General features: G+C 36.6%; 1 protein-coding gene across 3 annotated transcripts in view; it reads left to right on the top strand.

Annotated features, from left to right (window-relative positions):
- Positions 1–24,738, top strand: part of IWS1 (interacts with SUPT6H, CTD assembly factor 1) — a 50,536-nt gene that overhangs the window by 1,675 nt on the left and 24,123 nt on the right. For 2 of the 3 annotated variants that reach the window (XR_013993581.1, XM_081052743.1), the window contains exons 2-5: positions 587–705; positions 18,470–19,577; positions 20,769–20,958; positions 21,370–21,427. Coding sequence is in view for 2 of the 3 variants with exons in the window: in XM_081052743.1 (XP_080908869.1) it covers positions 587–705; positions 18,470–19,577; positions 20,769–20,958; positions 21,370–21,427 (1,475 nt within the window). In the remaining variant the exon portion in view is untranslated. The remainder of the gene's footprint in view (positions 1–586; positions 706–18,469; positions 19,578–20,768; positions 20,959–21,369; positions 21,428–24,738) is intronic. The other variant, XM_081052744.1, reaches the window with a different exon arrangement.

The raw sequence follows: 24,738 nt of genomic DNA, 5'->3' as shown, positions 1-24,738 counted from the left end.
TGTTGGTTGAAGTGAGGGAGCAATTCATCTTTACCACTTGGTGATGGTATATGCTAAAGGAGATTACAATGTTTCTGAAGTGGACTTCCTCGTGCTTTTCATTCATAAATATTGTACATCATGTACCAGGCAGTGTTCCAGGCTCCAGGGAATCGGTAGTGAACCAAAATCCCTGCTCTTTTGGCACTGTCATTCAAGTGAGGAAAGAACCACATTAAACAAACTAACTTGACAAATCATGTAATACATTAGAAGGTGGTAAGTAAATGCTGTGGAGAGAATAGTAGTTTTTAAGAAAGGTGAAATAGTTTACAGAGCACACTATTTAGAGGTTGTTGACTTGGTGCTTAGTGATGTTTCTTAAGTTTCACATGTTATGGTGTATTTTTGCTCCTGTATGTGTGACAATACATGTTCTGATGTTATTTATATGAGTGTTGCACTGTTGTTTACAGCATTAGCATCGTTAGTCATGCTTCGTCAGTGGTAACCTTTGCTCTCGCATTATTCTTGATTCATTGTGTTCATTTCAGCTGTAGATGTCATCCATCTTACACCTTAAGTGGGTCTTTGTTTTATTTTTAAGCAGATGATGGTGGCGCTACCCCAGTGCAGGATGAACGGGATTCAGGGTCAGACGTTGAGGATGATGTAAATGAGCAGCACTCTGGATCAGACACTGGAAGTGTAGAACGTCATTCAGAGGTATTGGCTAAACACCTTCGGGGAAGCTTTCCCTTGCATTGTATGAGACCTGTTTTATTTAGGGGTTGTAGAGACCTTGTCACAGGGTTTACACTTCAAACCCTGTGAGTAAAGGATTGTGATTTTATAGAAAACTGCTTTCAAAATAAATAAATAGGGATAGTCTGGTTACTTATGAAATCATAGGGAAATAAGTTCTGATTGGGTCCCATTTCAGATATTAGGCAGTTTTTGACTGCTTATTGGTTCAGAAGAAAATGGCCTTTGATATTTGACTATGCTTCCCATCCCCAAAATGATGTCTTACTGGGGCCGTGAGCATCTACTTCAAACTGGAGAAATACCAATTGAAATAGAAAGTTATGACGGTTATCAGCTCTCAAAAGTTACATCAGAATTTGGCTTTCTGAACTATTCCAATGTATATAATAGCAGAACACATGTGATTTAAAAAGTTGTTTTTGCTTTAATACAGAGTACTATTGGATCTTATACACAGCATTTCAACATCCTTTTCCTAATACATGACATTTTTAAAACTGTTTAATAATGTTTTCCTGGTTATAGTCTGTACTGCACAATGTTAACAAAATTGTTCAATAAGGCAGCTGTGAGTGGTTGGTGAACACGAACTGAAGCACAGGAATGATAAAGACGACAGGTTGTCTTTTAGGATCTTGATATGCCGTATATTTTGCACAGAAAATTGTCCAATTTTAAGTAGTAGATGCAATTGATAGAGATTGTATTATTGACTCTGTCCTTTCACATGTTATTAGTATATTTATATATCCAACAAATATTTATTGAGCTCCTGTTGTGTCAGGCTCTTTTCACATATCAGGGAATAAATGAGGTCCCACAGCCACCCTAATCCTTCACTTCTTGAATTTATTATCCAGTAGAAAGATATACACTTTTAAAACTTACACACTTTTTTTTTAAACAATATACACTAAAAAATTGTTGAGTTTGTTAGAATGATAAATGCTGTGGAGAAAGGAGAAATTGAGAACAGAATGAAGGATGCCAAAATGATGGATAGGTTTTGGTGATAAGTAAGGAGGTCTCATTAAGACCCGTAGGTCTCATTAAGAAAGTGACACTTGAATCAAGGGGTGAGGAGGGTGAGGCAGTAGGCACAGGGCTATGTAGGGGAAGAACATTCCAGGCAAAGACCAAGGTGGGAGTGTGCTTGAGGTCGCCAAGGAACATCCAGGAGCAGTGTGGCTGCAGTGGAGCGAGTCAAGGGGAGGTGTGATCAGATTTTGTAGACTCTTAAACATTCAAATTAAATTCTGATTAATATATTACTTGATAATGTAAACGTTGTGGTATATTTAGTGTGTAATATCTTAAGTTTCTACTTTGGAAAACAACATCAGGAGCTTGACATGTGGTCTCATTCAGTTGTAAACATAATATAGGCTTACCTTTTAGTGCACTCACCTACTTGTTTGTAATCAGATGGATTCTAAATAAACGTGTATGTGGTTGAAATTTGGAAATTATAAAAAAGTTTAAAGAAGAAAATTAAAATCACACTTCTATCACAGAAATGACTGTTTACTTTTTGATATTATTTCTCCTGCATTTTTGTTCTCCCTCATGGATACAATGTATGCATGTATTTTAAGTTGCTTGACATTTTACTATGTTACTTGGTATCTATGTAATATTTTTATCTCTTCACTTAGGATTATACCTTAAGTATATCCTTATGTTATTAAAGATTTCAGCATAATTTTTAATGGTTGCACAGTATTTCATAATATTGATACACCGTTACTTATTCAACAATTTCTTGATTTTTGATATTTAGGCTGTTTAGCTATTATAAATGGCCATGACCATTTTTGTACATAAACATTTGTCCTTATTTTTTGCTTGCTTAGAAATCTACCAGGAGAATTAACCATAATAAAGAGGCTAAGATATTTTAAGGCTTTCAATAGATAATTCCCCTACAGAAAGGTTGTTCTAATTTGCTAAACTACTAGTAGTTTGAGTGTGCCAATTGCACCCTTATTAAGTGCTGAGTTCTGTATGGATACTCATTTACCTGTTTAAAATGGCTTCTGAAGAGAAATTTTGGATTGTTTTCTAGAAGTTACTGGGATGTTAAAAGAGTAGTTACATTAAATGTAGCAGTCATAGTACAGACCCCAAACCTAAAAGATGTGCTTTAGTTTCCTATTGCTGCCTTAAGAACTTGACACAAATTTAGTGGTTTAAAACAACAAAAATTTATCTTACAATTAATTCTGCAGGTCAGAAGTCCTAATGGGTCTCACTGAGTTAAAATCCAGGTGTCACTGGAGTTGTGTTCCTTCTCCAGGGGAGAGTTTCGTTTCCTTGCCTCCTCCAGCTCTAGGCCACTTGCATTCCATAGCTGTGGCCCCTTCCTCTCCTCTCAAATCACCAGTAGAGCATCTTCAGATCTCTTGCTGACCTCTGCTTCTGTCATCACAACTCAGTCTCTTATTCTGACCCTCCTGCCTCCCTCTTATAAGGACCTTGTAATTATATTGGGCCTACTCAGGTAATCCAGGATAATCTCCCTACATCAAGATCCTTAATTCCATCGGCAGTCCTTGTATTCTCAGGTGCCAGGGATTAGGACAAGGGCATCTTGAGGGGGCCCACAGTTTTGCCGACCTTAAGATGGTACTCATAACAGGATTTTCCAAATACTGAAAAAAAAAAAAAAGGTTTTTCCATGTGCATTTTATAGTTCGGCTGTTTTGTTTTTTGTTGTTTTAAAATTCTTTTCACCTACAGTATTCACTCTTCATGCATTTATTTGGATCTCCACGGAATCCACACAGCCACACACAGTCATTAAGACAGTGGTCAGTATAGGAAATGCTGATAAAATTTTGGAGACCGGTAATTTTTGCAGGTTTTTAAACCACTTCTAATAAAGACATTTTTGTCATTGAAAAACAACTTTTTCCTTAAAATAATTGTACACATTTATAAATAATTCTGACATGACAGCAAGCCTTAAGAAAATGAGAGTTTATTATAACATAAACATGGTATGGGGGCTCTAGATCATTCTGTCTAGGAAGTTTGTTCTTTCTGTCATTGATGGGCTGGCCTGATGCCTATTTCTAATAGCTTCTTTATTGGCTTAATTTTTTTTCTTTTGATTTCCTTTTTAAGTTTTGAAAAAAGTAAGTTAATATAAAACTCAAAATTAATGCAAAAAATATGAACAAAATATTGAAATCTTAATCTTAAAGTTGGGATCAGTAACAGTGTTGTGCTGCTCCATATAGCAGCCTGAGGCAAAAGGAAAAATCAGTAATATCCTGTGTTTAAAATTTTAATTTTGTTTGCCATGGATTTTTTTTTTTTTGGTATTAACTTTGATCTTTAAAAATATCTCGTCTTTTTTAAACAGCTTTATTGAGATGAATTTGCATACCCATACAGTTACCCCATTTAAAGTGTGTAATTAATTCAGTGGTCTTTAGTATAATCACAGTAGTGTAACCATCACCATAGTTAATTTAGAATATTTTCATCATTAAAAAAGAAACCCTTTAACTGTTAGTTCCTTATTGCCTCCTCCCGTTCCCAATCCCTGTACTGGACATTTCATGTGAATGGAACTATTCAATATGTGGTTTATTGTGACCCACTTCTTTTACTTAATGTTTTCAAGATTCACTCATATAGCTTGTATCAATATTTCATTCCTTTTTATGGTAAATAATATTCCATTGTATGAATACCACATGTTGTTTATCCACTTGTCAGTCGATGGACATTTAAGTTGTTTCCACCTTTTGACTATTATCAGTAATGTTACTACAAACATTTATGTAGAAGTTTCTGTCAGTACTGCTGATGGGAATGTAAAATGGTGCAGCCGCTGCAGACAGTCTAGCAGTTCCTCAAACAACTAAGTAGTTACTATATGACCCAGCAATTCCACTCCTAAGAATATACCCAAGAGAAATAAAAACAGATGTCCACACAGAAACTTCTACGTAAATGTTTGTAGTAACATTACTGAAGGTTCTGATTTCTCTACATCCTTGTCAACTCTTGTTATTACCTGATTTTTTGATTATAGACATTTTAGTGGGTGTGAAGTGGTATCTCATTGTGGTTTTGATTTGCATTTCCCTGATGAGCAGTGATGTTGAGTATCTTTTAATGTGCTTATTGGCCATTTGTATATCTTCCTTGGAGAATGTCCATTCAGATCCTTCATTCACTTTTTTAATTGGGCTGTTTGTCTTTTTTATTATTGAGTTGTATGAATTTTTTAAATAGTCTGGATATAAGTCCCTTATTAGATGACTGATTTGCAAATATTTTCTCTCGTTATATGAGTTGTCTTTTGCTTTGGTGTCCTTTAAAGCACTGAAGTTTTTAATTTTAATGAAGTCCAATTTATCCATTTTTTTCTTTTGCTTGTTGGGCTTTAAGTGGCATATCTAACAATCCTTTGCCAAATCCAGTCATGAAGATTTCCCCTCTGTTTTATTTTAGGAATTTTATAAATTTAGCTTTTACATTTAAGTCTTTGATCCATTTTGAGTTAATTTTTATGTATACTTTGAGTTAAGGGTCCAGTTGCATTCTTTTGCTTGTGGCTTATCTAGTTGTCCGATCGGAAGATCTTGGCACAATAGTCAAAAACCAGTTGACCATAGAATGTATGGTTTTATTTCTAGAATTATAATTCTGATCCATTCATATCTGTGTCTACAGTGTGCCAGTACCATAGGGCTTTGAGTAAGTTTTAATATTAGGAAGTGCGAGTCCTACTTTATTCCAAGATTATTTTGTCTATTCTGGATCCCTGGCAGTTATATATGTATTTTAAAATCAGCTTGTCAATTTCTGCATAGAAGCTGGGATTTTGTAGGGATTGTACTGAATCTATAGATCAGTTTGGTGAGTGTTGTCATCTTGATAGTATGAGGTCCATTGACCCATGGATATGGGCTGTCTTTTATTGAGGCCTTTAATTTCTTTTCAGCAGTGATTTTTAGTTTTCAGTGTACAAATATTGCATTTCTTTGTTAAATTTACTCCTAAGTATGTTATTAATGTTTAGTGAGTAGAATTGTTTTATGAATTTTATTTAAAGTTTGTTCCCAAACATTTTTCTTGTTACTCTAATTTATTTCATTGTGCTCTAAGAACATACTTTGTATTAATATTATTTCTATTCTTTTACATTTATTGAAGTTTTATGGCCTAGCATGTGGTCCATAAGGGAGAATGTTCCCTATGCACTTGAGAAGAACATATACTCTGTCTTTGAATCTAGTGTGTCTCCTGTGCTCATCATATAGTTGGGTCATGTTTTTTATCCAATCTGTTTCCTCATTGGCTTCTTTAATCCATTCATATGTAATGTTATTGATAGAGTTGGAGTGTGCAATTTTACTTTGTGTCTTCTGTATGCTTCGTGTCTTGTTGTTCCTCTGTTCTTCCTTTACTGCTTTCTTTGTCATAACGGGAATATTTTCTAATGCAGCATTAAAATTCTTTTTGAGGTCAAATTTCTTTATATCTTCGCAAAAATAAGAGTCCTTAGATAAATTGGAGTAATTTAACTTAGTTGTTGAATCTTTGACTGGACAAATCAGTTAATAAACATTGTGCCTTTTGGGATACTCAGTCCTATTAGAAATTCAGATCTTTTTTGAGGGGGATGCATGACACATCTGTGTAATTTTTTTTCACCTTTACTCAGGTATAATATTATGAGATCTTTAAAGAGTGCATTGTAATGATTTGATGTATGTATACATTGTAAAAGAATTTCTCCATCTAGTTAATACATCCATCACCTCAAATATTTATCTCTGTGTATGTGCAGACCAGAACGTTTAAGTTCTGTTTTCTTAGCAAATTTCAATAACAACATACAATGTTATCAACTGTAATCACCAAGTTATACATTAAATCCTGAGACCTTATTTTATAGCTGAAAGTTTGTACCCTTTTACCAACGTCGCCCTATTTCCCCTACCCTCCAGTCCCTGGCAGCTGCTTTACTACTCTGTTTTTTTGAATTTGACTTCTTTTTTAGATTCCATATATAAGTGATACCATGTAGTATTTGTCTTTCTCTGTCTGGCTTATTCCACTTAGCATAATAACCTCTAGGTCCTTCCATGTAGGTAGGGTTTCCTTCTTTCTCATAGCTGAATAATATTCCATTGTATATATACACCACATCTTACCCATTCACCTGTTCATGGACACATAGGTTGTTTCTATATCTTGGCTATGGTGAATAATGCTGCAGTAAACATGGGAGCACATATATCTCTTCAGTATCCTGTTTTCATTCCCTTTGGATAAAAATCCAGAAGAGGGATTTCTGGATCATATGCTAGTTCTGTTTTAAATTTTTTGAAGAACTTCTATACTGTTTTCTGTAGTGGCTGTACCAGTTTACATTCCCACCTGCTGGTTTCCCATTTCTCCATGTCCTCGCCAACACTTGTTATCTCTTGCTCTTTAGATGACATTTCATTTTGACAGGTGTGCGGTGATATCACGTTGTGGTTTTGATGGGCATTTTCCTGATGAGTAGGGGCATTGAGCATCTTTTCACATACTATTGGCCATCTGTGTGACTTTGGGAAAATGTCTGCTCGGTTCCTCTGCCCATTTTAAAATTAGATTATTTTTTTGCTATTCAGTTGTCCGAGTTTCTTACATGTTTTGGTTGTGAATCCCTTATCAGGTACATGAATTGCAAATATTTTCTCCCATTCATTAGGTTACCTTTTCATTTTATAGATGATTCCTTTGTTGTGCAGAAGCTTTTTAGTTTGATGTAGTTCCAACTTGTTTATTGCTTTTACTGCCTTTGCTTTTAGTGTTTTGTCCCAAAAAAAGTCATTACCAAGACAGATGTCAAGAAGCTTACCCCTGTAAAACTTTTCTTCTAGTTTTACAGTTTTAAGTATTAAATTTAAGTTTTCAGTCCATTTTGAGCTGATCTTTGTATATGGTGTAAGAGGTCCAGTTCATTCTTTTGTACATGGCTGTTCGTACAGTTTTTCCAGCATCATTTATTGAAGAGATTTTGCTTTTCCAGTTGTATATTCTTGCCTTCTTTGTCATAAGTTAACTGACATTATATGTGTGTGGATTTATTTCTGGGATGTCTATTCTGTTCCATGGATCTTTGTGTCTGTTTTTATGCCAGTACTATACTGTTTTGATTACTATAGCCTTTGATTACTATAGCCTGTAACATAGTTTGAAATTAGGAAGTATGATGCCTCCAATTTTGTTCTTTCTCAGGATTACTTTGGCTATGCAGGGTCTTTTGTGGTTCCATGCAAATTTTAGGATTATTTGTTTTATTTCTGTGAAAAATGCCAGTGGAATTTTGATAGGGATTGCATTGAATCTATAGATTGCTGGGTAGTATGGACATTTTAACAATATTAGTTCTTCCAATTCATGAGTATGGAATAGCTTTCCATTTGTGTCTTCAGTTTCTTTCATCAGTGTCTTGTAATTTTCAGTGTATAGATCTTTCACCTCCTTGGTGAAATTTATTCCTAAGAAATATTCTTTTTGGTACAATTGTAAATGGGATTGTTTTCTTAATTTCTTTTTCTGATAGTTTTTAGTGTATAGAAACACAACTGATTTTTGTGTATTGAGTTTGTATCCTGCAACTGTACTGGATTTGTTTATTAGTTCTAACAGTTTTTTGGTAGAGTCTTTAGGGTATTCTGTCTGTAATATATCACTCACAAATGGTAACAGTTGTACCTTTCCTTTCTTGTTTGGAAATATTTTATTTCTTTTTCTCGCCTAATGTCTCTGGCTAGGACTCCCATTACTATGTTGAATAAAAGTGGGTATTCTTGTCTTGTTCCTGGTCTTAGAAGAAAAGCTCTCAACTTTTCACCATGGAGTATATTAGCTTTGGGCTAGTCATATATGGCCTTCATCATGTTGAGGTATATTCCCCCTGTATCCAGTTTGTTGAGAGTTTTTATCATGAATGGATGTTGAATTTTGTCAAATGCTTTTTCTGCATCTGTTGAGATGACCATGTGATTTTAATCTTTCATTAATGTGGTATAGCACATCGATTGATTTGTGGAGGTTGAACCATCCTTGCATCCCTGAAATAAATTCCATTAGATCACAGTATACATTCATTTAATGTAATGTTGAATTAGGTTTGCTAATATTTAGTTGAGGATTTTTGCATCTGTGTTCATCAGGGATATTGGCTTGTAATTTCCTTGTCATGTCCTTGTGTGTTTTTGGTATCAGGGTAATGCTGGCCTCACAAAATGAGTTTGGACGTGTTCCTTCCTCTTTGGTTTTTGGAAGAGTTTGAGATGGATTGGTATTCTTTTTTAAATGTTTGGTAGAATTCACCAGTGAAGCCATCTGTTCCTAGACCTTTCTTGTTGGGAGGTTTTATATAACTGATTCCAACTCCTTACTAGTAATTGATCTGTTCAGATTTTCTGTTTCTTCATGATTCAATCTTGGTAGGTTGTACGTTTTTAAGAATTTATTCATTTTTTCTATGTTGTCCAATTTGTTGGCGTATAATTGTTCTTAGACTTTTATGATCGTTTGTGTGGTATCAGTTATAATGTTTTATCTTTATAATTTTATTTATGTGAGCTCTCTTCCTCTTGGTTCGTCTATTTTGTTTTTCAGAAAACCAGCTCTTAGTTTTATTGATCATTTGTCTTTTTAGTCTCTATTTCTGCTCTGGTCTTTGTTGTTTTCTTCTTTTTATTAATTTTTGGATTGGATTGTTGTTGTTTTCTCTAGTTCATTGAGATGTAAAGTTAGGTTGTTTGAGAGCTTTCTTTTTTCTTGATGTAGGCATTTATGTCTGTAAATTTCCCTGTTAGAACTGCTTTTACTGCAGCTTCATGTTTTGATATGTTGTATTTCCATTTTCTTATGTCGATATATTTTCATTTCTTCTTTGATTCATTGGTTGTTTAATAGCCTGTTGTTTAATCTTCACATATTTGTTCAATTATCCAGTTTTTTTCTTGCAGTTGATGTCTAGTTTCATACCATTGTGGTCAGAAAAGATGTCTGATTTGATTTCGGTCTTCTTAAATTAATTAAGACTTGTTTTGTGGTCTAACATGATCTGTCCTGGAGAATGTTCTATGTGTGCTTGAGAAAAATGTATATTCTGCTGCTGTTAGATGCAGTGTTCTGTAAATTTTAAGTTCATTTGGTCTAAGGTGTAGTTTAAATCCAATAGTTCCTTATTGGTTTTCTGTCTGGGTGATCTATCTATTGTTGCAAATAGGATATTGAAGTCCCCTACTACGATTGTATTGCTGTGTTATTTCTCTCTTCAGGTCTTTTAATACTTGCTTTATATATTTATGTGCTCCAATGTAGAGTACATGAATATTTACAAATGCTAATGAACCCTTTGTTGGATTAACTCCTTTATCATTATTAACTCCTTTATCATTATGTATTGACCTTTGTCTCTTATTATAGTTTTTGGCTTAGAGTACTTTGTCTGACATAAATGTAACTACTCCTTTCTTTTGGTTTCCATTTGTATGGAATATCTTTTTCTATCTCTTCACTTTCAGTCTGGGTATGTCCTTAAAGCTGAAATGAGTCTCTTATAGGCAGCATATAGATGGATCTTGTCTTTTTAATCCATTCAGCCACTGTCTTTTGATTGGAGAATAGTGTCCATTTATATTTATAATAATCAATGATAGGTATGGACTTCTTATTGCCATTTTGTTGTTTTCTGGCTATTGTAATTCCTTTGTTCCTTCCTCTTGCTCTCTACCTTTGTGATTTGATGATTTTCTGTAGTGGCATGCTTAGATTCCTGTCTTTTCACCTTTTGTGTGTCTACTTTAGGTTTTTGCTTTGTGGATTACCATGAGGTTTACATGACATATATTTATGTCTATTTTAAACTGATAACAATTTCTAACACATACCAAACCTCTACATTTTTATTTTGTTCTCTCCACATTTTGTTTTTGATGTCACACTTTACATCTTTTCCCCTGTATACTTTAATAAATTGTAGTTGTAGTTATTTTTTAATGCTTTTATGCATTTTAATTTCTTTAATAATAGTTTCACTATATTTTTGAGTTCTTTTTTTAGTAGTTGCTCTAGGGTTTACCACATATATCTTAACTTAGCAGGATCAGCTTCAGATTTACAGTAGCTTAAATCCAGTAGTACGTAGAAATGCTACTACGATGTAGTTTTATTGTTTTTTCCGTTTGTAATATTATTGTTATACATATTACATCTATTAATGTTACAAACCCAACAATATTTTGTGTCACCATCTGAACTCATTTCCTTAGCTTAATACAGCTTTGCTACCATACACGTCCTTTGTAGTGTTATCGGCAAAAATGTTGCACATATGTATGTTGTATTTCTATATATTACAGGTCCAGCTGTACACTACATACATATTAATCGGTGCAACTGCTATTTAAATCAGTTAAAGTAAGAAAGGAGAATACATGCATTTATATTGTCTTTTATAATTACATAATTAATCTTTACTGGTGTTCATTGTTTTTTCATGTTTGAATTATCACCTGAGGTCACTTGCTTTCAGCCTGTGAAGATCGTTGTTTATTTCTTGTATGGTGGGTCTGTTAGATGTATTCTCTCATTTTTTGATTATCTGGGAAATTTTCATTTATTTTTTGTTAAATATTTATTTTTGAAAGAGTTTTTAGATGTAGGATTCTTGGTTGATTAGATTTGTTTTCAAGTACTTTGAATGTTATCCCACTGCTTTCTGGCCTCTACTGCCCTGTGGCAAAATTTTTAGAACAAACTAATGCAGTCATATTTTGGCTCCTTTGACAGAATAATTTCTGAGGTCTGTGTGTGATATTTGTTTTGACCACGGGATGGCTCCTCCCAGCTCTCTTAGTCTCTGGTTCCCTGCTGCAAACTAGCTGGCCAACGGTTTTATCTTGACTCTCCTCCCAAGTGCCTTTCACCAGAACTTCCAGTGTTCTTGAGAGTGCTTTAGCCTGAAATTCCCCAGGCTTGGTTACAAGTGAAGTCAGTTTCTTTGGGGAGAAATTAGAAGCTGTCTGGTATACTGCTTCTGTTTTCTCCAGGCGAATTTTTGCACGAGGGCTCTGGAACTAGAGATGGATAATGGAAAGCTACTTTCTCCGTGAAACACCACTCTAGAAGCTAAGCTCTTGGTGAAGGGTGGAGAGGGATTGGGTAGCTCTTGGCTTACCTTTTCCTGGCATGGAGCCACCCTCTCACAAGTTGTTGCAAGGGTGTAGAGGCACCCAAGGTAGAGCCTTTTCATGACTGAGGACTGAGTAGAAGATGGGATCCCCCCATCTTCTATTGGTTGCACCCGCCTGGAACTTAGCCTCAGCAACAGGTAGACGGAGGCAGAATGGGAAAGGCTGATGTGCTCCTCCTGGGCAGGAAGCCCTCCACCCAGCTGGAGGGAGAGGTACCGTTTTCAGGCTGCAGCAGTCTTCTCCACTGAGCTCTGAGGTTGGAAGTGGGGAGTGGTCTCTGTTCAAATACCAGAGACTCTTCTGTTACCAAATTTTTGTAGGTCTTCTTCGATAGGTTCTTCTTCATTTGCTCTTTGCTTATAAGACCATTTCCAGAGGTTTTCAATGGTTGTTTTTAAATATTTTTAACTAATTTCACTGAGGAACAGGTCATTGGAACTTTTCAGACTGCCGTTTGGCTTCATTCTTATCTTTTTTACTGATTGGTCAAACCTCCCCATATTCCCCAGTTGAAGTCCCAAAAGGACCCAGAATGCTTTACTTGTTTATTAGCACCATCTCTACTGGGCCCTTTGATCTCTCTCATCTCATTTGTGCTCCTACTTGTGTGGGTCCTGTCTGGCTGCACTGTACTGAGAGCAACCTAGTGCTACTTTCCTGAACAACGCATTCGGAGTAAGTCAGCTGTGGGCACTTGGGGGTAGGTGTGTATACTGCGAGACATTTAGTGTCTTGGTTCCCAAGCAGTAAGTAAATGAAAAGCTAGTTAACATCTCTCCAGTCACTGACAGCCAGAAAAAGCTCCCCACATTCACAGATTCCCCCTTCAGCGAGGGGCCAGAGCCACCCTTAGGTCCAGAACACGGAGATGGACAAATGAGGCGTGGTAAGCATAAGAAAGGAAACGATAAATATTTGGCAGAGCGGGAATACCAAGGAGGGAATGGCTAACCAGCTCAGTGTTCATAGATGGTGTATTTGAGTTGAGTCTTGATAGGTGAATGTTTTGTAATAAGATGCTTTGTTACGAATGGTTGTAACATTTACGGAATGCTCACAGGCACTGTGCTGCTTTACATGCATCTGATCCCCAGAATAGCTCTCTCAAGATAGAGATACTGTTCCTAACTCCATCCTACTGAGGACATTGAAGCTTTGGGAAGCTTTAGATCACGGAGGAGAAAAGGTCCGAGCTGGGATTTGGTCCCCAGTTCTTTCTGACTCTAAAGACCATGTTCTTAACTGTCTCATTATGTTGCACAAAGTCCATTATGCCTAGAGAAAAAGATGGGAGAGGCTTCAAAAAGGGGTATTTGCCTAGTTCTGAGGTAGGAAGGACTTGGTAGGGGAAAGATATTCTAGGCAAAGAGAACCGCACTTGGAAAGACCTGGAGGTGACATAGTGCATTTAGCTCCACTTGTCTGGATGAAGTTTCTAAAATGCAGTCAGAATCACTTGGGTTAAGGTCAAAATGCAGATCCTTTGGCCCCTTCCCAGGTTTATGAGGTTAATACCTGGAGGTAAGAAGTACAGAAGCCTGTACCTGTTGCACCAGAGCTGCTCAGGTGATTGTTAACGCACACGCACGTTGGGGCCTGCTGGTGCGTGCCAATGGTGAGGAGGCAGACCTGGGAGTCCGCCAGGAGGCTGCTGTTTGCTTCATCACTGTAAACTCTTACCCTCTTTGTAGAATTGTTTCCCCACTACTGTCATCAGGAGTGCTTTTGTTTTTTGACAGTCTGGTTCGAAGATCAACTAGCTTTTGACAGACAAAGGACACTGAGGTATATAGCCTCGTTTTAGTAATGTGTGTGCTTCCTGTAAAATTGGAGATTCTTAAAGTCAAAGCCTGTAACACTCTAGAAGCTACATGACAGTTACAGCATTGTTGTGTTTTTTCTGGATTTCTCAGATTATTTCATAGCTAGTTAAGCTGATGTACATTGGCAAACTCCAAGATGAGGATTTCAGAGATCTTCTGGAACTGAGGTTCAGTGAAGCATGTTTTTGAAAATGTTTCTGTAAGTGTTTTTCCTCGTGGACTCTACTGTGTGACTTGGCGTTGAGTTCCTCACCAGTATATCATGGTAGGTTTGTGTGCAAGTTCAGCAGTTTTCAGTTTGACTCTACTAGTGGGTAAGGAACAAGCAAGTGTTCAGAGCTGTTTGGTTCTTTATAAGAATTTCTACCTGACATTCATATACGGTTTTGAAATTTGCTAATTGCTATTTGCCTTATGGCAGGTTTATTACTTACTCTGTAATTTAAAATGTCAGCTGTCTGCTTGCGTTGTGGGCCTCGCCCATAGGAGTGTGACCACCGCGGTGTGTCTGCGCCGAGGTGACTGGCTAGTCGTTCACTGTGGGTAACAAGCCACTCATGACTGCAGTGTGAGTGGTGGTAAGAGGGGCGGTTACAAATACTTCTAAGGTCCCGAGGACCCTCAGGGCGCCCCATTTCTCGGACAGTTACATTAGGGAATTTTTTACATCATTAAGAAAATGGCATTTAAAAATCCAATTAAATGTGTTATAAGAGGCATGTCTAAATTAAAAGTGTGCAGGATGCTATATAAAACATTTATACATAGTAAATACAAACAGAATAAAGCTGGCTTAACTGTATTAATAATACATGAAACAGCCTTTAAAGAAATGTATTATTAGAGATAGAGAAGGCCACCATATAATGGCAAGAATTTCACTTTATCAAAAAGATATACCTAAGGTACATACTAAGGCTATAATTATGCATCTAAAACGTAGGGTCAAATATATAAAGTAAACTTTGACCGATTATGAAGAGAAAGGTGTTAGGGAAAGGTTTTCAGAATTCCTCCAACCAACTGATAAAGCAAGCAAAAAAAAGATAAATCAATATAATATATATCGTTTGAGATAAACAACACGTGATCTAGTGCACCCAGTAATTTCAGAATATAAAAGCTTTTTCAAACACATGGAGCATTAATGAAAATTAATAACATACTGGGCCTTAATACAACTCTACAAATTTAAAAAGGTTAATATAAATTTTTCCTAATAAAATGCTTTTATCTGCTGTATTAAGATTATTTGTGAGATCTTAAGTTTTTAAAAGTTCTAACTAAAAAAAAAGGGATAGTTCACTTACTGGAACATGTATAATGACATGTCCATCATTATAGTATCACACAGAGTATTTTCACTGCCCTGAAAATCCTCTGCACGCTGCCTGTTCATCCTGTTCCCACACCCAGCCCCTGGCAACATAGATCTTTCTACTGTCTCCACGGTTTTGCCTTTTCCAGAATGTTACATAGCTGGAATCATATAGTATATCAACTTCTTTCACTTAGTAGTATACACTCAAGGTTCTTCCGTGTCTTTTCATATTAAAATTTTGTTTAATTACAGTTGACATTGAATAATGTGTTGGTTTCAGGTGTATAGAAAAAGGAAAATGGCATTTAAACAGCAGTTTCTACCATTGAGTTGTAGTCATATCTGATTTAATAAACTGTATTTGGGATTTTTTAAGTTTGTAATTTAAACTAATTCCTGAAACCAGTTTTAAAATTTTGAATATTGTTTTGATAACTTATAAGCTTGTGTAACTTCTAACATACTCTTTTCCTAAATCTTGTGATGTCATCATCACCTAAGTGCATTCTAAAACGTCTATCCGTTAGCACTTTCTTACTGTAGTCACTTCTTACCTTTTTTCCCCACCATGCCACACATAATGGGTAGATACTCAGATTTTTATGAAACTCCTTAAAAATGGATTGGAATTCATAATTTTTGTAGTCATTATCATGTGTAATGTCCTTGTAATGGTTGCTTATTTGGGAACGCATGCACCACATGTCAGGAAATCCAAGGTAGAGAGTAGCAGGAGAGTTTTTGTATGATGACTCAGTTCTTGGTTTCCCTTGTTGGGGAGCAGCTCCCACTGCGTGCCCCTGCTCTGGCTGTAACCTATCGCATCACTGAGTCACGGCATCTGATATTGCCATAGCCAATTAGGTTCTCTCCTGGGAATTCAAAATTTTGATTCTAGACACTGAAATTAGGCGTGGTTAGCGCTGACTAGACACTAATGGTGTTCTAGTGAAAAGATCATTTAGTTCCCTTTTCCAAGCGCTGAGCTGCCTGGGCATTCCTCCCCTTCCTTGAGTCTTCATTCATCCCACTTTGATTCTGAGAAGATTGTCCTTTTTCCTAGCACCAGCCAGAGGTGGTTTCTGTTGTTTGCAACTCCGATAAATTGAATCACACACGAACATGGTGTGAGAGTTACGTCACAGGTGTGTCGTAGAAAGCGTTCCAGAAGCCAGTCACAGTTGTACTTTAGCCTCCTGCTGCAGTTGCTTCTTCTGGTATCTGTATGTGTCTCCTTCTCCCTCAGTAATCTATTTAACTTCTTAACTCGATCTTCACAAACTAATTGCAAATACGTGTTGTCTACACACCTTGTATAGCTCAGTCTCAGATCACTTCCTGTAGGCTTTCAAAATAATCATGCATACCTTCATAGTCCATATTTCACTGTATTGTTATGATGTATTTGGCTGGCTCCTCATTAGACAAACTTGAAGGTCAGGCACTGAGACATGTTCAGCCTTGATTCCTTGCGCCTTCCACATAGGAGGTTATAAACAAATGCTGGTTGAGTTAACCTTTATATTATTCCCATCTAAGTCCTCTATTGTTCATTCAACAAATTCTTACTGTATGCATGTAATAGGTACCATTCTGTGCTCTGAAGATACCACAATGAAGAAACCCCCAAAATGCCTGCCTTCTTAGAGCATATTATATTCTAGACAGTTATTATTTTCATCTGCATTTTCCAAAATATAAAAGAATTAAATGATGAAGCATGACTAAAAGTAAACTTTTAGCAATATATGAAGTATTGTACTATATCAGAAGATACTATGTTATTTCTTCTCTCCTAATACCACATTTAGTAGATAAATGCCAGGATTAGTGGGGTAACAGGGACTCTAGTGCTGTGCTGAGTGCCCCATGGTGATAAAAGAAAAACGCCTGTGGGAAATTTGGAAAGTTTATAATTTTAGAAAGTGTCCTCTTGAACATGTTATATTTGGATGACTGTGTACCAGTTTCTGTTTCTTTGGAATGCTGTGCTGTCAAGATGGTCATAAAATATGGAGGGGGGATAACCCCTCAAGCTTTTGCGTTTTCAGCTTATTTTATATTTGTATTCTCTTTGACGTTGTAGACACAGTATCCTTACTCTTCTTTAAATGAGCCTGCAACATACTAAAGTATGGGTGTTGTGAAAACATTTCATGCCATTTATCTTGTCACTAGGTTCTCTTGTCACTTAATTATCTTATAGCACAACTGATGGGCATGTACATTATTAAAGACTTGGCATCTTGGAAATTTATCTGTGGTAAGTTCATGTAATGTCAGTCATATTCTAAAGAGAAATATTTGACTTAGTAAATTTTTAGCACAGAAATAATTGGATTTTTTTTTTTTTTTGGTAGAAGTTTGTTTATTTTTCACGTTAAGTTAGAGAGAGGCAGCCCAGGACAGGTATAGCCAAATATTTTTACACTTTTTAAACCAGAATGTTATCACTGTGTTATTGAAAGTTCAGATGCCGCGTGAGGAAAAAATTCCTCAGGTCCTAAAAACTTTGTTATCAGTGTCTTTGTGTGTTTAATTTTGTGTATTTTCCTCTGTATTTTAAAAAACATAGCTATTACATGCATATGCTAAGTTTGTATATGTTTTCGTATTACTTCCAAGTAATGTTGTGTTTGTATAGTTAGATGAGTCATGTTTCCTCTAAAACTCTTCTACCTGGGTTACTAGATGTATGATCCAAACTGCTCCAAGCCTCAATTTTCTTACCATGGAGAGTACTGTTGTGAGGAGTAAATGAACTAATAGGAGAGAGCCTGATGTGGTATTTGGCTCTTGGTAGGTACTTGGTAAATGTCAGCTACACCTCTCCTTGTTTGTTTCGATTGACCTGGGAGAATGAGTCCTATGTGTTATTCGACCCTTCGAATAAAGTCTTTTAGTTCTTTTCCTTAAAATAGTTTTAAGGAAAATGAAATTATTTTTAAAAGAACTTGGGTACATGTTTATATTTCTTTGAAAAATATGTTTAGGAACTAAAATTATGTGAGAAAGTTAGGCTTGCTTTCTTTTTCATTTTTTTTCTTTTCCATTTTTCATCTCTTCAAAATACAAGTATTCTATATAGTAAGCAGGGGATATGCTTTACAACGTGTGTTGCTGAAAGCTAGCTGGGTTATCTTTTCCCCATTTGGGGATCCAAACCATGTTACGGTTTCACAAATAGATGGCCTTCTTTAAAGTGGGATGTTTCTGGATAGGTAGAGAAGAAGAATTCTACGCATACGTGTGCATAGTCATACATTTTTAAAAATCGTTGAAAATTTTTAACATTTTACTACCAAACTTTTTTTGCACTTTTCTAATTTTTTTCTCCCATTATTTTTCAGAATGAAACTAGTGATCGAGAAGATGACCTCAACAAAAAACATCATGTGACAGACTCTGAGAATGAAGACCCCTCAAATCTCAATGCTAGTGACTCTGAAAGTGAGGAGCTTCAAGGCCAAAAGGACAGTGACTCTGAATCTGAAGAACATGCAGAGCCTCCTCCAAGTGATTCTGAAAATGAGGAAATCAATCACCATGGAAGCGACTCTGAGAGTGAGGAGACCAGGAAATTACCTGTTAGTGACTCTGAAAATGAGGAACTTCTTAATGGGCATGCAAGTGACTCAGAAAATGAAGACGTTAGAAAGCATCCTGCCAGTGACTCAGAGATCGAAGAGCTCCCCAAAAGTCCTGCCAGTGACTCTGAAGCAGAGGATGCTCTGAAACCTCAAATAAGTGACTCTGAGAGTGAGGACCCCCCAAGGCACCAAGCCAGTGACTCCGAAAGTGAGGAGCTTCCCAAACCTCAGATCAGTGACTCGGAAAGTGAGGAGCCTCAGAGGACACAGGCCAGTGACTCCGAAAATGAGGAGCTTCCCAAACCCCGTATCAGTGACTCTGAGAGTGAGGACCCCCCAAGGCACCAAGCCAGTGACTCCGAAAGTGAGGAACTTCCCAAACCCCGTATCAGTGACTCAGAAAGTGAGGACCCCCCAAGGAACCAGGCCAGTGACTCCGAAAATGAAGAGCTTCCCAAACCCAGAGTTAGTGATTCGGAAAGTGAAGACCCCCCAAGGAACCAGGCCAGTGACTCTGAAAATGAGGAGCTACCCAAACCCCGAGTGAGTGACTCGGAGAGTGAGGAGCCTCAGAAGGGACCTACCAGTGACTCTGAAACTGAGGATGCCTCCAGATGCAAACAGAAGCCAGAGTCGGATGACGACAGTGATGGGGAGAATAAGGGAGAGGATACAGAAACGCAGAATGATGCCTTTCATTCAGACAGCCATACAGACAGGAAAAGGTTTCACAGTTCTGACAGTGAGGAGGAAGAACCCAAAAGGCCAAAAATTGACAGTGATGAAGATGAAGAAAAAGAGGGGGAGGAGGAGAAAGTAGTGAAGCGAAAAGCTGCTGTGCTTTCTGATAGTGAAGAAGAGAAAGCATGTAAGGATTGTGGTTTGTCCATAGCTTTGCTTACGTTCTAAACTTATAACTGTAAAGCATTGAGTATTTTTCTGGAATGTTAGATCTGTATTCTCTCATTCAACTTGATGTTCTAAAATATCACCTAAACACTGGTTTCCCTGATTTTCATTGGCTAATCTGAATATTAAATTTCTTTTGAGTTCTAATAGCATTTCTTAAGTTCTGACTGCCTCAAAATGGTAAACTAGACTGAATTTCGGTGGGGATGTGTAAGATTTAGATTTTTAACTGGACAGGGTAATATTTCAAAGAAATGTATTTATGTGAAAACCCCACTGTATCTAGAGTTGGCTGTGGGACTTAGCTAATGTGCCGGATGCCATCCAAACAGCAACTAAGCGCTCACATGTGATCTCTTGATTTAGAGACTCCATGTCTAATGCACAATAGTCCAGTCTTTGCTACTTGATTACTTTTTTATGAAACTTCATTTTGGAAAAGAAATATTCCCTTGCAACCTGACAGTTGTCATAGGAAAAGGCAAAAGACCACACACATCCTACGTGACTGTGGGAGATAATATTTTCCAAACTGACTATCAATGATCAACAAAATGGGGATTCCACAAAAGAATATCAAGCCTTTTTAATGCCGCTAATACAGTGGTACCTTGATTTTCTAATGTAATCCGTTCCGGAAGACTGTTTGAGCTCTGAAACGTTCGAAAACAGCCAACAGCTAGGCTTCAGGATCTTGCATTCAGCGGAAGCCGCGTGACATGTTCCACTTCTCAAGGCATGTTCGAAAACTGAAACATTTACTTCCGGGTTTACGGTGTTCGTAAATCCGAAATGTTCGTCAACGGAGACTTTCAAAAACCGAGGTACTACTGTATAAGCAGCATAGGAAGGGATTCTAATCATGCACAGCAGTCTGGTCTCCTTTTGTCTGTTCCCCGTAAGGAAAGGTAGCTCGTGATGCCTATTTTCATATTGATACGTTCATTCTTCATCTTTTGGTCTTTTTTTCCCCTAAACAACAAATAATTGTAAGGTGACTCTGAATGAACCTTTTAGTTATTTTTTTTATTTTAAACTGTCAAGGGGCCTTTGATTTTTGCCATGTACTGCCATTTTAAAGCACCTGTTGTACTTAGTCATACAGTGACCATGACAAAATAAGAGTAATGATGATTTTCTTTTTTGACAGCATCGAAGAAGAGTCGTGTTGTCTCTGATGCAGAGAACTCTGACAGCGATGTTATATCAGACAAATCAGGCAAAAGAGAGAAGACTGTAGCATCTGACAGTGAAGAAGGAGCAAGGAAAGAATTATCTGATAAGAAAAATGAAGAGAAGGATCTGTTTGGGAGTGATAGTGAGTCAGGGAATGAAGAAGAGTAAGTGACAGTATAACAAGAGTTTTCAAGTGTTCATATAAGATGGTAGAAAGGGATTTATTTGCCTTTTTTTTTTTAACTTGCATTAAAATTTCACATTGAGGTATAATACAATCTCAAAAATACTATCTTACATGAATCTGTGATGATAGCAATCAGAAGAGTGGTTGGCTCTAAGATACTGTTAGGGACTGACTACAAAGGGCCACAAGGGAGCTTTCTGGGGACATGGAGTTCTATATCTTGATTAGGGTGAGGGTTATTTGAATGTGTACTTTTGTCAGAATCCATCAAAATGGACACAAGAATAACATTTTACTAGATGTAAATTATACCCTATTAGAGAAAGATTTTATGGTTCTTATGCAAATAAGAAAGCAAATGAAAGTCTGTTATTTCCTTATCTTCTAGAAATCTCATTGCAGACATATTTGGAGAATCTGGTGATGAAGAGGAAGAAGAATTTACAGTAAGTATGAGATGGAAATATTCTCTCCGTGACTGCTTGTTTGTTTTATTGCAATGGGTCTCTAATAGGCAGTTCTAGGTAGAAACACACAACTGTGATGTATTTAATAGAAAACTCTAGAACAAAGGGATTCAGAAAATGAAATAAAAGGGTCTACAAAGGTGTAAAAGGAAAATGACAGGCAAAATTGAATTAAGGGAAGGGAGGGAACACTTTAAATGAGATGACCAAAGGGACTTCATAGTGCTAAAGAGAAAGATTCACAATAGTTATGGAACTTCTGATTCTAGCAGTGACAGGCTAGATAATTTGGGCCAACCCTTCTAAGGACAGCTAGAAAAGCTAGACAAAATGTTTAAAAATCTACTCATTATCAGGAACAAGGTAACAAAGAATTACTAAGTCAAAGACAGGAAAGACAGAAACTTAAAAAAAGTAGGCTCAGCATCTAGAACTGCTTTTTCTGGGATATTTACCTATTTGGGCTGAGAGGCTGATCACGTTTTGACGACCTCAAGGCTCAGAGACAAAATTTGGAGGTCAGGGCCTGCTGAGATTAGGGCACCCTGAAAATCCCATGCTAGGATTAAGGGTGAACTGTACGTATTGGCCTTTGCTCAGATTTTAGGTGGGCTGTGAGTCTTCTAATCTAGAGAACCTTGGTCTTAGAAATTTGATCCAATGATACTTAACCCATTGGCTAGTGTTCTTAGGCACCTGGCTAATGCAAACAAATCCTTTTGGGACAAAGATAATATCTTAGGTCTCTTTGTTTCTATATAGTTTTTCAAATATACAGTATAATATCCCATAAATGTTAAAAAGAAAGAATAGTAGAAACAGACAATAGAAATAGACCTAGAGGCTCTAGGTAAGGAATTTTAGATACTGCCTTAAAAAACCAGACAATGTTCAGGGAGATAAAGCATGAAAAATTTTGTCAGAGCAAACAATTTTTAACAAAGAAGGTAGATTTGGAAAATAGCAATGTAGAAATTCTGGAACTGTAAAAATATAATAACTGAAATTTAAAAACTCAGATGACTTTAACAACAGATTAGACATACTTGAAAAAGTAATGAGTGAACTGGAAGATAGGTTAGAAGGAACTGTTTGGCATGAAGTACTGAGATATATTAGTATGGCAAATGTAAAAGAATAAAACATAATTTATGTGTAAGAAGGTTTAACATAGTGAATTGGAATCCCAGAAGAAGGAAAAAACATACATAGCAGAAGCAGTATTTTAAAAATGATACATGAAGTCATAGTTTATAGAATTTCTACAAATTACAAGCAGCATAAATACAAAGATATGTACACCTAAATACATCATAGTAAAATTGCAAGAAACCAAATAAAAACGGGCATCTTAAAAGGAGATGGGAAAAAGTTATATTTAGAGAGGCAACAATTAGTCTTAACCAGCGGACTTGAATCCAAAACTTAGAATTCAGAATTCTTGTTTTTCCTTTAAATTAAAGTTGATTCAGGTGTACAATTCTGTGATACATTATCTGTATCTCATATTGGGTGTTCACCACCCAGTGTCAGTTCTCTTTCCATAACCATGTATCAGACCCTGTTTACCATCTTCTAGAGCCCTGTTCCCCCCTCCCTTCTTACCCTCTGGTAACCCCTAAACTATCTAGGTTTATGAGTTTTTGTTTTTTCATTTGTTTGTCTTGTTCTTTTGTTGTTTTTGTTTGATATTCCACATATCAGTGAAATCATAAGGTTCTCTACTTTTTCTCTCTGACTTATTTCACTTAGCATTATAATCTCAAGATCTATGTTATCACAAATGGTCCTATTTCATCTTTTCTTACTGCCGAATACTATTCCATTGTGTATACATACCACAACTTCTTGATCGATTTATTTATCGAAGGACATTTTGGTTGTTTCCATGTCATGGCCACCGTAAATAAGGCTGCAGTGAACATTGGAGCACACGTGTCTCTATGGATAAATGTTTGCAGATTTTTGGGGGAGATACCCAGGAGAGGGATTGCTGGGTCATATGGTAATTCTATTCGTAATTTTTTGAGGAACCTCCACGCTGCCTTCCATAGGGGCTGCACCAGTCTGCATTCCCACCAACAGTGTATGAGGGTTCCTTTTTCTCCACAGCCTCTCCAACACTTGTTACTATTTGTCTTGTTGATGAAAGCCATTCTGACTGGGGTGAGGTGATATCTCATTGTGGTTTTTATTTGCATTTCTCTGATGATTAGTGATGTTGAGCACTTTTCATCTGTCTGTTTGCCATTTGTATGTCCTCTTCGGAGAGATTTCTCTTCAGGTCCTCTAGTCATTTTTCAGTTGGGTTGTTTGTTGTTGTTGAGTTGTATGAGTTCCTTATTTATTTTGGATATTAGCCCCTTATTGTAGACACTGTTTGCAAAAATCTTCTCCCATTTAGTTGGTAGCCTCTTTATATTGTTGATGGTTTCTTTTGCTGTGCAGAAACTTTTAGGTTTGATATAGTCCTAGTCATTTATTTTAGCTTTTACATCCCTTGCCTTTGGAGTCAAATTCATAAAATGCTCTTTGAACCCAAGGTCCATAAGTTTAGTACCTATGTTTTCTTCTATGCAATTTATTGTTTCAGGGCTTTTGTTTAAGTCTTTGATCCATTCTGAATTAATTTTGGTACATGGTGAGAGATAGCAGTCCAGTTTCATTCTTTTGCACATGGCTATCCAGTTCTGCCAGCACCATTTATTGAAGAGGCTGTCTTTCCTCCATTGTATGTTTTTAGCTTCTTTGTCAAAAATTATCTGTCCATATTTATGTGGTTTTATTTCTGGGTTCTCAGTTCTATTCCATTGGTTTGTGTGTCTGTTTTTCTGCCAATACCATGCTGTTTTGATTATTGTAGCCCTGTAGTACAAGCTAAAGTCAGGGAGTGTGATACCTCCAGCGTTGTTCTTTTTTCTTAAGATTGCGTTGGCTATTCGGGGTCTTTTGTGGTTCCAAACAAATCTGATGAGTTTTTGTTCTATTTCTTTAAAACATGCCATTGAGATTTTGATGGGGATTGCATTAAATCTGTATATAACTATGTTGATTCTTCCAATCCATGAACACGGAATGTATTTCCATTTCTTTGTGTCTTCTTCAGTTTCTTTTAAAAATGTCTTATAATTTTCAGCATATAGGTCTTTCACATCCTTGGTTAAGTTTATTCCTAGGTATTTTATTCTTTTTGTTGCAATTGCAAAAAGTTTTTTTTTTTTCATTTCTTTTTCTTAGCTTTCATTGTTAATATATAGGAATGCAACGGACCTTTGTACATTGCCGGCAAC

The sequence above is a fragment of the Rhinolophus hipposideros genome (genome assembly GCF_964194185.1).
Source record: "Rhinolophus hipposideros genome assembly, chromosome: 6".
Taxonomy (NCBI): domain Eukaryota; kingdom Metazoa; phylum Chordata; class Mammalia; order Chiroptera; family Rhinolophidae; genus Rhinolophus; species Rhinolophus hipposideros.
Note: the sequence above shows the minus strand (reverse complement) of the source record. Positions and strands in the feature narration are given on the sequence as shown.